General features: G+C 48.1%; 6 protein-coding genes across 6 annotated transcripts, besides 11 other annotated features; all 6 read left to right on the forward strand.

Moving 5' to 3' along the window:
- Tc00.1047053508799.10 (hypothetical protein, conserved) lies at positions 1–462 on the forward strand (the record flags this gene model as incomplete). The annotated part of the gene is made up of 1 exon (XM_814698.1): positions 1–462. A coding segment is annotated over one exon (462 nt), but the record flags the coding sequence as incomplete, so codon positions are not given.
- Positions 1–3,111: a sequence feature (heterozygous, non-Esmeraldo-like haplotype).
- Positions 629–663: a microsatellite.
- Positions 665–701: a microsatellite.
- Positions 1,552–1,587: a microsatellite.
- Tc00.1047053508799.20 (chromatin binding protein, putative) lies at positions 1,791–3,401 on the forward strand (the record flags this gene model as incomplete). The annotated part of the gene is made up of 1 exon (XM_814699.1): positions 1,791–3,401. The coding sequence occupies one exon, from the start codon at positions 1,791–1,793 to the stop codon at positions 3,399–3,401; it is 1,611 nt and encodes a 536-aa protein (XP_819792.1).
- Positions 3,112–3,293: a sequence feature (areas merged during assembly that could not be assigned to a particular haplotype. This can correspond to areas where the two haplotypes were merged or to regions with more than two copies in the genome that were merged during assembly.).
- Positions 3,294–12,593: part of a sequence feature (heterozygous, non-Esmeraldo-like haplotype) that runs on past the window's edge.
- On the forward strand, positions 3,819–5,882 carry Tc00.1047053508799.30 (hypothetical protein, conserved; the record flags this gene model as incomplete). The annotated part of the gene is made up of 1 exon (XM_814700.1): positions 3,819–5,882. The coding sequence occupies one exon, from the start codon at positions 3,819–3,821 to the stop codon at positions 5,880–5,882; it is 2,064 nt and encodes a 687-aa protein (XP_819793.1).
- On the forward strand, positions 6,086–8,194 carry Tc00.1047053508799.40 (hypothetical protein, conserved; the record flags this gene model as incomplete). The annotated part of the gene is made up of 1 exon (XM_814701.1): positions 6,086–8,194. One exon carries the CDS (start codon positions 6,086–6,088, stop codon positions 8,192–8,194), a length of 2,109 nt encoding a protein of 702 aa, XP_819794.1.
- Positions 6,208–6,242: a microsatellite.
- Positions 8,002–8,035: a microsatellite.
- Positions 8,551–10,485, forward strand: Tc00.1047053508799.50 (uncharacterized protein; the record flags this gene model as incomplete). The annotated part of the gene is made up of 1 exon (XM_814702.1): positions 8,551–10,485. The coding sequence occupies one exon, from the start codon at positions 8,551–8,553 to the stop codon at positions 10,483–10,485; it is 1,935 nt and encodes a 644-aa protein (XP_819795.1).
- Positions 10,604–10,630: a sequence feature (AT_rich).
- Positions 10,755–10,779: a microsatellite.
- Positions 10,779–10,809: a microsatellite.
- Positions 10,825–12,576, forward strand: Tc00.1047053508799.60 (DNA ligase, putative; the record flags this gene model as incomplete). Its single annotated transcript, XM_814703.1, has 1 exon — positions 10,825–12,576. The coding sequence occupies one exon, from the start codon at positions 10,825–10,827 to the stop codon at positions 12,574–12,576; it is 1,752 nt and encodes a 583-aa protein (XP_819796.1).

Genomic DNA, 12,593 nt, shown 5'->3' on the forward strand with positions numbered 1-12,593 from the left:
CTTTTCTTCCTGGCCACTACTAATTCCGTAAGGGTCTATAATCTTATGGCCCACAGACTGCAGCGCCGTTACAAGGCTCCAGGGGGCATTACGACATGCTTATCCGTGCACACGGAAGGTGATAATTTCTTGGTTGGTGACACCACGAGCCACACGCAGTGGTACGATTGTGATTTCTCCGACAAGCCGTATAAGCGCATGCGCTCGCATAAGGGGGTGGTCAACGCCGTAGCGTTCCACAACAACACCAACGCCTATCCACTCTTTGCATCCGGTGCGTCCGATGGCCAGGTTCATGTGTTCCATGGCATGGTTTACGACGACTACAACAAGAATCCGTTGTTGGTGCCTGTGAAGATCTTAAAGCACCGCCGAGCGGTATACTCCATCGCATGGCATCCGACGCTGCCGTGGGTCTTCACGTCCACCGAGGACGGTATTGTCTCGGCATGGACCGAGTGACGCGGATAATCGGAAGGGGGAAACAATAAAACATGAGGAGGATTCCCTTATTTCTATGAACCGGAGAAGTTGTGGAAAAGGTGTGAGTGAATTATTTGTTAAATGACGAATAAATGACTGAGAGACGCTTCCATATTTGCTTTGGGAGAAGGATAAGCAGAGAAGGAGAATGAAAGAAAAAAATAAAAAAAGAAAGAAAGACAATAAAATAAAATAAAATACACTCAAAAAAAAAAAAAGGATGCAGATAAAAAGAAGAGCAAAAAGAATGGTTTCTGGTGTAGTAGCCACTCTTTCCCTCTCTTTATTTCCACTCTGTATTTATGTGCACCACTGTTTTGGGTCTGTCTTTGCGTTGCCTTTGTAGTGCTTTCTGCTATTTTTTGTTGTTGGTGTTTTTTTTTTTTTTTGTTCTCCATTGCGCTCATGAGAGTGGGAAGAAGAGGATAGGGAGAGAACACATGTGAGGTGGTGGAATCACTGCCCCAAAAAGGATATCGTTCCGGTAGACCACCGTCGGCGCTTCTTTTAGAAAGAGAGAGAGAGTGTGTGTGTATGTGATAACTTCAGGGAACTGGTGCGGAGAATAATAAACTTCTCATACACATGCATGGCTGCTGTGGACCTTCAGTCTTGTTTTCTTATGAATATCACTGAAATTTTGCATTTGGATAAGTGGCGAGGGGATGTGTGTTGACACCAGTGCCGGTAATGGGGCTGCGGTATGTGTTTTTTATGGACCACAGAAGGAAATCTTCACTTAAAGGATGTCATCGGAAACTAAAGGGCCATCGGTACTAATCCTGTTTGTTTTTGAACTTGTGCACTTCTGTTGTTATTTGCTATGCTCTTGGAGGAATGTCTCTTGCATGTTTTTTTGTCGTTGTTGCGTTACACGAGGCGTCGAGGCCTATTGACCCAGCAGAACCATCGACAGCCTACATTGTTGGACAACCTCCACTAGTTGATACGCCTGCTAACGAGAAGAGTGGTGTGAAAATGGAGCCTTGGGCGCACTTGTCGCAGGCAGGTTCACCTGCAGCCTCGTATTGAAGAAATCATGAGCTGTTAAAAGTATTTTAAAGCTTATTTCTTTTTTTTTCCTTTTCATTTTTTTTTTTTTTTCATTTAATAGGCCCTATGGGAGGGTGCGTGCGTCTCGTGTGAGCCTGCATATTTCTCTCAGATGGTACCTTATTGAATTTTAGCGCCAGAAGGGTGTGTGGTTTATTTTGGGGCTTTCCCTGTTATTTGACTTCTTTGAGATTATTTTCTCCCCTTTTTTAATTTTTTTCTTTCATTGAATTTTTCAACATCAGGACCGATCGATGGAAGAGACGTCGCGCAATCATCATGACCATCCTGTGCGCGACCCGTCTTCACGCGTGACCATTGCAGTATGTGGCTGTGGCAATGACGGTCGCCTTGGCTTAGGGGAATGTGAATCACAAAGTCGCATCACACTCCTCCCCTTTTTTTTGGAGAGCGCACTTCACAAGGAAAATGGCACTGAAGAATTAATAGGCGGTATCCGCGCAGTGCGTGTCGGTGGATATCACAATTTTGTCATCACCACGACGGGCGTGTATGGGTGGGGTCTAAACGAAAATGGCCAGCTTGGTTTGGGGAGCCACTCTGCGGCGTGTGTGCCGCTTCCCACCCGCATTCCCTTTTTTAATGAAATGACCGTTATAGACATTCAATGTGGCGCCTACCACACTTTTGCATGGACCACAAATGGGCTTTTTGTGTGTGGAAAAAATACTGATGGGCAGCTTGGTTTACCAGGTGAGGAGGATCACTTCTCATTTACGATGTTGCTGACGGCTGCGCAGGCCAACAACAGCAGCGTCAGGGAGGATGAAGAAAGTGGCGGGTGCCGTCTTATTAAACGGGGTCAGCTGACACATATGAGCTGCGGTACGCACCATACGCTTCTTGCGTTCCGTGATGTATTTGTGGTGAACGAATTTCAAGACGAGACGCAGCAACAGCACTATCAGCTTCTTATCGCGGCGGCGGGGAAGGGGGATTTTGGTGAACTCGGCTACGACGGAGACATGTGGTCCGTACTAGAGGCTAAAACAAAAGCTATGCAATCCGCACTGTGCCATGGGTTACGGCGGCAGCAGGAAGAAAAGGATTCTGACGCCGCTATGCCTATCTCCCTTGAGAAGAGGTGGAAGCCATTGAAACCTCGTCGAGCCGTCTTTTCTTCTTGGCGCTTCCAACCGGTGCGTCTCCCCATTCTACTTGATCCAATTGAGGCACCATCGGATAAGCCCAGTTGTGAAATTGTGAGCCTTCATGCAATGCACTTGCATTCCGCAGTGGTTCTACGCGATAATTCTGTGGAGTCACGGTCCGGTGGTGTCGGTCGCAAGCGAACCTTTCACTGGGGCTGCTACTACCTCAATGTTTTGGAGGATGACGCCTCCTCTATTCCGCGTGAAGAAGAGAGAGAAGAAGTTTCTCTGCACGCAGGCAATGAATCACTGTTCCGCTACTCCACTTCGGCCTCCACGTCCCACGCCGCGGTAGAGGTGATGGGGAGCGGCGTGCTTGGGTTGGGAGAAGAGGATTCATTTGTGAAGTCTTGGACCCCGTTGCCGCTCCCTCAAGAGGCAAAAAACCTTTGCGTCCGAGCCATCACTGGGAGGGAGCATTATCTCATTCTGCTAGAAGATACCCTTGTTGTTGGATTTGGCGATAATATGCACGGGCAACTTGGAGCTGGATGTGTGGAGGATGTCGTGTTGGATCCCACTGTCGTTCTTCGAGCCGGTGATGCCGTGAGAAGCCCTGCGTCGTTGGCTGGGGAGGGACTTTGGAGGGTAGAGGCCATTCACGATGCAGCGTGTGGTTTACGTCATTCCGTTTATCTCTTGAAGATTTCTCCAGTAACTTCTGCGGAGTCCAGCTCCACACCTCGTGGGTAAGCGAGAGAAGACCCGAGAAGCACCGTCGCTTCGCAGAGTTTTATTGATGTGAAGAAGCTTGGCGGGAGAAAAGTAAAATGGAAGAGTGACATGGAAGAAGAAAAAGCACCACGTGCATCGGCCCACACGTGTACATATATATGTATTTATTGGTGCATGTGTGTGTCTGTGTGTTTGGGTTGGTGACTTTCTCGCTCTCTGCGTATTCTCTTCTTTGATTTCAGGAGGGAATTATTTTGTCTTTAACGCGGTGTATATTCTTTTATTATTTTTTCATTTATTTCATGGGTGGCAGCACCTTTTTTAGTCCGCAGCAGCAGCTGGAGGGCAAATTGCACACAAGAAAGAAAAAGGAATTGTTCTTTACTACTATTTTTTTAAAATTTTACACACATTTTTTTTTTAGCTTTATTGTGGATGCTTCGTTACCCCTTTGTGCGGTGCGTTAGAGGGTGTGGCGTAAGTGTCACCACAGATATTTTTTATTCCCCTTTTTGGAGGAATTGCAGTACGCTTACTAACGCTTCCTCAGACAGTTCTGTTCACCCAGACCTCATTGAAGAAATAAAAGAACTTCTGGAGCGTGTTCCCGCTGAGAAGTGGATCCCGGTTGGAACGCTCTACAACGATCTCTCTCTCGATAGCCGCAGACGCCATGTCCGACCGCATAAAACACTCGCAGCGGCATTATCGAAAGCTACTGGGCTTGGTGTGCATTTGAATCAAACGGGTCTCATGTTTTGCAAGGGGATTCCACCAAAAGAGATTGATGTACCGTCAAGAGAGACAACGGATCAGACTTCTAATGCTACTCCCTGCAGTGGTGATAAGGAGGGTGCGGGTGTTTGTGGTTCCAGTGGCAGCGGTGCCACTTCAGAACAAGCAGCTGGAGTTTTTATGCGACCCACAGAAAGGGTAACGGTGGATACTTCCAGTGATATACCGCCTGTGGATTTCTATTATGATGTTGGGCTTCGAGATTATCCTCCCCCACCTCCGGACTTCGATGTAACCGCATCAACGTTGCCTTCTCCAACAATGATGGGGAATGGGGCGATTCTCTCACTTAGTAGTTTTGTTTCGTACATTCCACCATTCTTTGTGCCGCTGGGAGAAGTTTTAGAGGAGATGCCTGGATACACGGAGGAGCACATTGAAAGATATTTTAAGCATCGTGCCTCAGAAGTAGTCACAGTGGCTGGGCGAAAATATATTCGGCTTTATGGTGGTTATGCGAAGTTTCCATTGGACGGTTGTGAAGTGGCCGAAGAGCGTTTTGAACGATATAGGCCTGACCCCCTCGCACTAAAGCCATTTATTGACTCCTTTGGAGGCATTACGGGGCGTTGGATGCCACTTCGGATTCTGTTAGATCGTGCAGGACATGCGGCGGTAGCGAAGTTGCCATTTAAGGGGCCTGCTTCCATTATTTATTTTGCCCAAATGCAGCACGTTTTTGCCTTTGCTGTTGACCGTGACGGGGGCTCGGTGCTTCTGCGTCCACCGGGTTACGATGGCCTTGAGTGTGAGACGACACCGACTCCAAAGAGTTGTAACTGCATCCTTCGTCTGGTTCCACAGGACGGACAGGTGGATATTCGCCACATTGAAGAGTCCATCCCTGTCTCGGTTCAGGAGGAGGTGAAAATATTTTACGGCACGCTTCTGCAATTTTTTCGGTTTCATGCCGCCGTATTTTCTCTCTCTGCAGATGGCTCTGTGGTTATGCGGCGTAGATTTAAGGATCGTATTGACAAGGACCAGTTGTCCCTGGAGGAACAGCTGGCTATTGCCATCAGTGAACGGAACAAAAAGAAGATTCGCTCCCTCCGACGCCGCATTGCCTTCCGGAATGATCCATCGAACCCCTTTCACGACCCCGACAACCTCGCGCGGGAGCTTCATCGTTATCTTCCCAAGAAAGGCCATGTGCCACTCAAAACGTTTCTCAAGAAAAATGTGCCGGAGGAATTGCTGAATTACCTGCCGCGTAGATTTTGGAATTTCTTCAACAACTACCCGCAATACTTCCAACACTTTGAATATCAGGTGGCGGGGCAGTGGTGTATTTGCCAGCCGGGTCTGCCATTACCGCGTGGCGTCATTCGGCAAGAATTCTCAGAGGAAGACCTTGTTCGGTTGGTAGCCGAATTTCTTCAGCAGCGTGGACCCAAGGCATGCTCAACTATTATTCTTCACCTCCCACGTGGAGCGCAGGAGGCTGTGCGGAAGCGTTACGGTGGCGTATTTTACCTTGTGCAGGCATTTCCACAGTACTTTAATGTTGTATTGCCTGCCGAAACGGGTAATGTTGTAAGCATGGCGATGGTACACCTAGTGGAGCTGCCTGGTGCGGAGTTTACAGGCAGGAGTGGGCCATTGAATGCTGTGGTGGATAAGGAGGGAGGGAAATGGGATGAGAACGAAGATATTGACGACGAGGAGGAGGACGAAGACGGAGCGTTGGCGACCTCACGGTAGTCATGGGGGCAAAAAAAAAGAAAAAAAAACAAACGTTATACCGGGCTTCTGGAGGGCGACAACATAAAAGAAAAATAAGGAGGATTTTCCATTAGTCCACTGCTTTGTCGCCTATCCCCCAGTATTGTCGTTTTACTCACATAATTTTGTTTTGCATCATCTCGTCACTCTTTTATTTTTGTACTGTCAACAATAATATTTCCATGTGTCTGTTGCTGCGGGTGCCTCTGCGACTTTCATCTTTTTTTCTTCTTTTTCCTTTTTTTGCCTTTCCCTGTGGCTTTTATTTCTCATGTGTGTGTGGCTGTGTGCGGAAGGGGGAGCCTTTGTTTTTTTCTTTATTTCCTTTTTTTTTTTTTTGTCTCCGTGGGGCCTTCATTTCGCGTTCGCAGCGGTGGTGGGTGGGCAGCGGCAACGCGGTTCAGAAGCAAAAACAAAAAACACAAAACGCCGGGGGTGGCGGCTCAATTCGCATGGCCGTGACCGGCCGAGGTGAACCCCGCAAGACGACGCGACGCGTACAGAAAAGAGGACCGCATTTGCAGCAAGAGAAAAAGACACGCATGCGGATCGACCTCTCGCGAAGAAATCTCATCGACTTTGATTCCGCTGCCTTTTCCACAGACGATGACCGGGAGCTCCTCATCTCCATTACTCGGTTAGATATCTCTTACAACAGCATCTCTTCCCTTTACGGATTGCGTTGTCTTTCCACATTAGGGTCGTTGGATGTATCAAACAACAACGTCACGTCCTTGCGGGGACTTCCACCGCCACTAAGGCAGTTGAATGCATCGTTCAATGCATTGACGGACGTAGAGGGCCTGTCACCGCTTCTTCATTTGGAAGTATTGGTGGTTTCACATAATAAAATTACAAGCCTAGAGGGCATCCCAGCATCCGTACGCATTATAGACGCATCCAGTAATCGAATTGCGTCACTCGGAGGCATTGAGGGATGCATTTTACTGGAAGAACTGCATGTTCGGCAAAACATCATTCAAAATGTGGAGGGGATAGCAATGATCAAATCTCTACACTCGCTCAAGGCAGTGACACTGGCGGAGAATCCAGTAACAAGCAGCAAACGAAGTGCTGCTGCAGTTTATGCCATTTTGCCACCGACTCTGCAATTTGTGGATTTACCATCCGAATCTTGGATGAACCACACTTCTGCTGCGTCTTCTTTTAGTCACACCGCGTCAGTTAACACTGCCACCGTGCGAGACACGATAAATATCTCTTGTTTCTCACCCGACAGTACGGTGAGGACGAGCAAGGGTGCCTCAACTCGTGGAAGCTCTTCTCCTTCCGCGTCGTCGTCTTCCCATGTATCGTTGCATACGAAAGATGAAAATGAAAAACGGAAGCAACCGCTTTCAGAGGATAATATGACGTCTTTCATTGCAGTAAATGACATCAAGGCAGATGCACCGTCTTTTCACTTGCACAGAGAAGTTTCTTCTTTCTCGGATACGGATCAGCACAGCACTTTTTATGATTCCAGAGACGTAACTCACATGCAAGGACCCAAACGACAGCAGGCACTCTCCGATGTGAATATCTCGGCTCCCAACATACATGCACAACACATGACTTCGTCCTTGGAGCATCTTCAGTTTGAACTCGATGAGTGCCAGAGAACGTGTTTGTTTTATAAGATGGAGAACGAAGAGCTAAAACTTCACATTCAGCAGTTGCAATCCAAAAATGAGTATCAGGAGCGGATGAACACCATCCTATTGGAGAGGAACCAGAAGCTTCAACTTCTTTGTGCCGGCTCTTCTCCGCTGCAGCAAGGAGAAATACCTTCTGCTCCAACGGACATGAAGCACCATGTGGAAGGTGGCGGTGCGGTTCAATCAAAATCTTTATTGATGGGGCCGTTGATAGGGCCCTGCAACAAACGTAGTGGTAATTTGAGAAGAGAAGCGTCAGGAGATGATTCTCAGCATTCCAAGGTGGAGGAGCTTTCAGGAGAAGTATCTTCACTTGAAGCAAGGGCTGAGCTTCGCCGCGGAGCTCGTTCACTGGCAAGATTGTTTATGTCTTTGGTTCTCAAACCTGAATTACGGCAGCCGCGGTGTAGCAGTCCCTCTACGGCTGATGCAGCCGCTTCTAACGATAATACCAATAACAACAATAATAATAATTCTCATCATCATTTAATTTCTCCACAAACTGAGGGTGGTGCAAACAATATCAATGCAAAGGAGAGGAGCGGTTTGAGAGACACAAATGCAGTTGATAAAGGGCGTAAACGCAGTGTTTCATTTGGAGGATTCGCATACTATTCGCCTCCGCCCTGGTAGGTTTGGATGTTGCCGCAACTGAACGTTCAATTCCAAATTTGTTGAGTGTTTGCGCGTGTGTAATGTGGCGAGGGAGAGGAAAAGGATCAGTATTTAATTATTGTTATTTTTGTTCTTCTCTCTTTTCACGCCTGCTTGGGTGTATGTGTTTGTCTTGTAGATGAATGCATTGTTGTATGGTTCTGTTCTGTATTGTCGTCTTAATCATTTTGAGCTTTCTCCCCATTTATTATTTGAATGCACCCGTTTGCACCTGAGATGTAGATGTGAAAGACAAGTACTAATGATTCTCCCTTTTAATTTTTCCACCTCTACCCACTTTGCTTACTTTGATCTTGTAATGAGGTCATTGGGAGATGTCCCGTTCATGCTCTCCACAAAGGGTAAAGAATGGCCTTGGTCAAAAGGGCAGGCACCGTGGGCCTCAGAGTCCTACGCGTTGTTTGTTGTTACACTCGTTTGAGGAATGCGGCGATTTACCCGTGACATGTGTAACGGATGGGAGCATTTCACCTGGGCCTTATGGGAAACTGCAGGACGTAATACCTTTTTATGGAAATAAGAAGGGGAATGTAAAGGCATTTCAGTTTTGGAATGGAAGATCTATAGCAACTGCGGGGCAAGGAAAGATGGCGTCAGTGACCGCATTACTTTTAATCCCTGGGCGCTCTTTGTTGTGGTGCGGCGACGAAAAGGGCGTCGTCACGGTTTTTAGACTCCCTGCCAAGGAGGGGTGGATACATGGCGATTTATTTTTTTGGGACGGTACCCTCTGTGGCACGGATCACCCTGCTTCCGTCACCTGCTTTGCTGCAGATGTTAATAATTTTGTTTACAGTGGATCTGCCGACGGCACCATTTTTTCATGGTCGATGGGGGATTCATTTAAGTTTGCCGGGAAGGTTGGCCAACACACAGGGGAATTGGCGCAAATGGTCCTTGTGTGTGACGATTATCTTGTCTCGGTGGGCTCAGCTTCTGCGATGGTGCATGTTTGGCCTCTTGGTAACAAAAGAGTTGGGCAGGAACCATTTGCTCTCAAGGGTCACTTGGGTGGTGTACTTAGTTGCCTTTATGTTGGAAAATGGTGCGGTGGAGGAGGTCTTCTTTGGAGTGCTGGGGAAGATTGTTTTATTTATGTGTGGGATGTCAACAATCCCGTGCATTTTGGCTGCCGCATTAATTGTAGGGATGTGGAGAATGGGGAGATGATGGACGATCACACCCTTTTTGGGGTGAGGGAAGAAGAGGAAGAAGTGAGAGCGGGGTTGGCAGAGTCTTTGGGAAGGGAAGATGACTCTCTTCAGGTCAACTCGCTTCGGTTGCTTGTTGGGCACAAAGAACCAGTTGTTACACTAAGTGCGGCCTCCGGTATACTTTTTTCCTGTGATAGTTCCGGTTTGATTCTAGCGTGGAATCCGGAGCGTTATTGGCTGCTACATGCCTTTACCGTGCCTCGCGGTGAAAGTTTAATTCATCCTCCATCAAATGTCCTCGCTGACAGAGGCAAATCTGTTCTGGTTGAGGCGGTCCGTGGGGCGCATTGCCTTGGATTCATAGAGGGATTCTGTTGGATCATTGACACTGCTAGAGGTCCACGGTGCATTTACATGCCCAGCCATACAAGCATGAAGAAGTTACTGTGTAACGGAAATACAGATGCTTCCCCCTTTTCTGGTGAGCGTGCAGTTTCGACTGCGTTCATGCATTTGAAGGAGACGTTTATGCACGATACCGTGAGTCTTTTTGTGCAGTATATAGAATTTCATGCTGAGATCTTTGTTCATGCGGCAGCGGTTTTGCTGCAGTGGGATATGCCGCCGCAGTGTGGTTTCTGTTCTCTGGGAAGCATCGCCCAAACCTTTTTGCCTGGAGGGCCTAACAAAAGATGCGGGCAAACCGACTCTGCTTTAATGCCTCGATTACCGTGTGAGAGGTGTGCGGAGATGCACGATCTTCAGACCGCACGCAGGGCGGTGGAAGATGAACGCGGGTTGTTTGCCGCGCGACGGCAGGAAGAAGAGGAGCGGTGGCGTATGGAACGTCAAAGTCTGAATGAGGAGGCAATTCGTTTGGCAGAACGAGCCGAGGCGCTGGACCGCCTCCAGACGACTCTCCTGGAGAAGGAAAGGCGGCAAGAATACATAGTAAAAGAGCATGAGGAGCTTTTGCGTTGTCTGAAAAAGCGAGATCGAGATCGAGAACGGCAGCTAGCACGCGTTAGTACTGAACTTGCGTTTCTTCGGTTGAAATACGCTGACTGGGGTGGTGTCAAGGAGAGCGGTGTGTGAATGGGTGAGCCCATACCATGGAGGGTGAATTGTGGTGTTCTATGGCCCTATGGCGAGGAGGCGTGACAAAATTTTTGTGGCGACGTGAAATAAACAACAATTTTCCCTTCACAAATACTTTTTTATTTATTTATTTTTTTTATTTGACGTGATAATTTTGGTTTCTTTTTTTTTGCATTTGGTTTGGCTGAGCGCGTAGAGACAAAGGCACATACATAAATAATAAAATACTGGCACATAGACATATAGACCTATATACACAAGCAAACATATATATATATATATATATATATAGAGAGAGAGAGAGAGAGAGAGAGAGAGAGAATTAAGCATTCAAGGATGATGAAGCTTCATCGCATTCTGCGTAGTCTACCTTTTGTACCAATGGCTTTATCCACCTTTGATACCATAGAACGCTCTGCAGCTTCTTCTACTGCCACAGGTTCAACATCGCATTCATTTGTGTCAGATGGTCCACCATACTTCATCTCGCCGAAGCATGACGGAGTGCGCATCCTGTCGTACGTGAGTGAACATACCGAATCCCTCAAATCAACGTGTTTTTCTCGCTTTGGGCGACCTGTTCATGGCATGTTTTGGATTGAAGAAGAACTCCGTCTCTTGCGATGGCTCTGCGGAGACCCACGGCTGGTCTTGGATGGAGAGCTATACGTTCATAAAGAGCCTCATGCACGATCAACGGGTGACGATGGGGCTAGAACCGGATTTTTCTCTGTGTCAGCTCTGGTGCATCGTTTGCGCGGGCCTAAATCGGCCTGTTCCTCTGAGGAGGAGGTGCTCAGTTATGTTGCGTCACTCCCCCGTTTGTGTGTGTTTGACATTGTTTCCTTTCAGCCATCGGACAAGACAAATTTGTCTGAGGAGAGCAGTGGGCGAGGCCTTTCGCGGATTGAGAAGGAGCGCGTGTCGCTTCTCCGAGAGGTGATGAAGGCCAATGGTGTTCGTGATTTGGAAATGCTGCGTGTCATTCCAAATTATTCAGTCTTTTCACAGCGATTGAAGGTGATGCATTTTCTAATGTGCGTTTTGCATCGCGCCCGCGCCTCTTCCATTTTGTTCCCTGGCAGGGCTGTGAGTGTCACCACCTCCAAGAAAAATGAGATGAAAAGCCGAAACGGCAACTCTTCCGATATGGCGGTGGGTGTGACAAACGTCGGTGGGGAGTATTTGCAGCTTGTGAAGTACTCGCTGCTTCGCTCCCTTGACGATGCAAAAAAGATGTATCTCAAGAAATATCTCTCATGCGGGTATGAAGGTGCCGTCATTCGCAGTGCGTCAAATGTGTATGAGCTGAAGGAGAAGGAAAGAGGTGTCTTACTGGGGCTCTTGGACCCACTCATTTCCGTGGGGGAACGCCCGTTTGTGAACAAACAGGCTGCCTGCTGGCCAAAGCGGTCGGTTCTGATGGCGGAGGCCCCGCCACTCCTTCGCACATATGCCAAGAACGGATTGCTCGCTTCCATTGGTTCTGGTGAATACGATTGGACGGATTTTGTAGCGGATGAGAATGAGGCAGAGGAGGCGAATCACCAGGTTGTCGTGGGGGCAGCAGTAAGGCGGGCAAAGCAGAATGCTCGCCGTAGCACCACAGCTGTCAAATTGCTTCCTTTTTGTGACAAGGAGTATGCAATTCTAAAGCCACTGCTGAAGATACCGTCAGCCAACCCACGCGCTCGAAAACTTGTTAGCGTTCCTCTGAAATTGCTTCACGGAGGTCGTGATGCCATCTCAGTCCCTCGGACCGCTTTTGGGAAGGCCGCGTCCAAGAAGAATGAGAAGAGCAAAGTGGTAGTTTTTTACGGTCTGCAGTGTCTCAGCGAAACGGGGCGTGTGTTTAACGTTTCACTTCCCAAGATGGATGTCGCAAAGCAGCGAGCCTTGCTGGATCACCTCTTGGAAGTGACAGGGGTCTCCAGGAAGATGGGTGGGAAAAGAAACACTGGGGGAGTTGGTTGCCGTTCACTGACTGGTTTGTACGCCACGGTTAAGTATTCTTCACTCACGGAGTACGGCATTCCGCGTTTTGGTCAAGTGAAGGCCATACGCGGAGGCAAGGGATGGTTTTTGTGAAGCACACCGCATCTCAC

This window comes from Trypanosoma cruzi, genomic scaffold, assembly GCF_000209065.1.
Source record: "Trypanosoma cruzi strain CL Brener 1047053517061 genomic scaffold, whole genome shotgun sequence".
NCBI classification, from domain to species: domain Eukaryota; phylum Euglenozoa; class Kinetoplastea; order Trypanosomatida; family Trypanosomatidae; genus Trypanosoma; species Trypanosoma cruzi.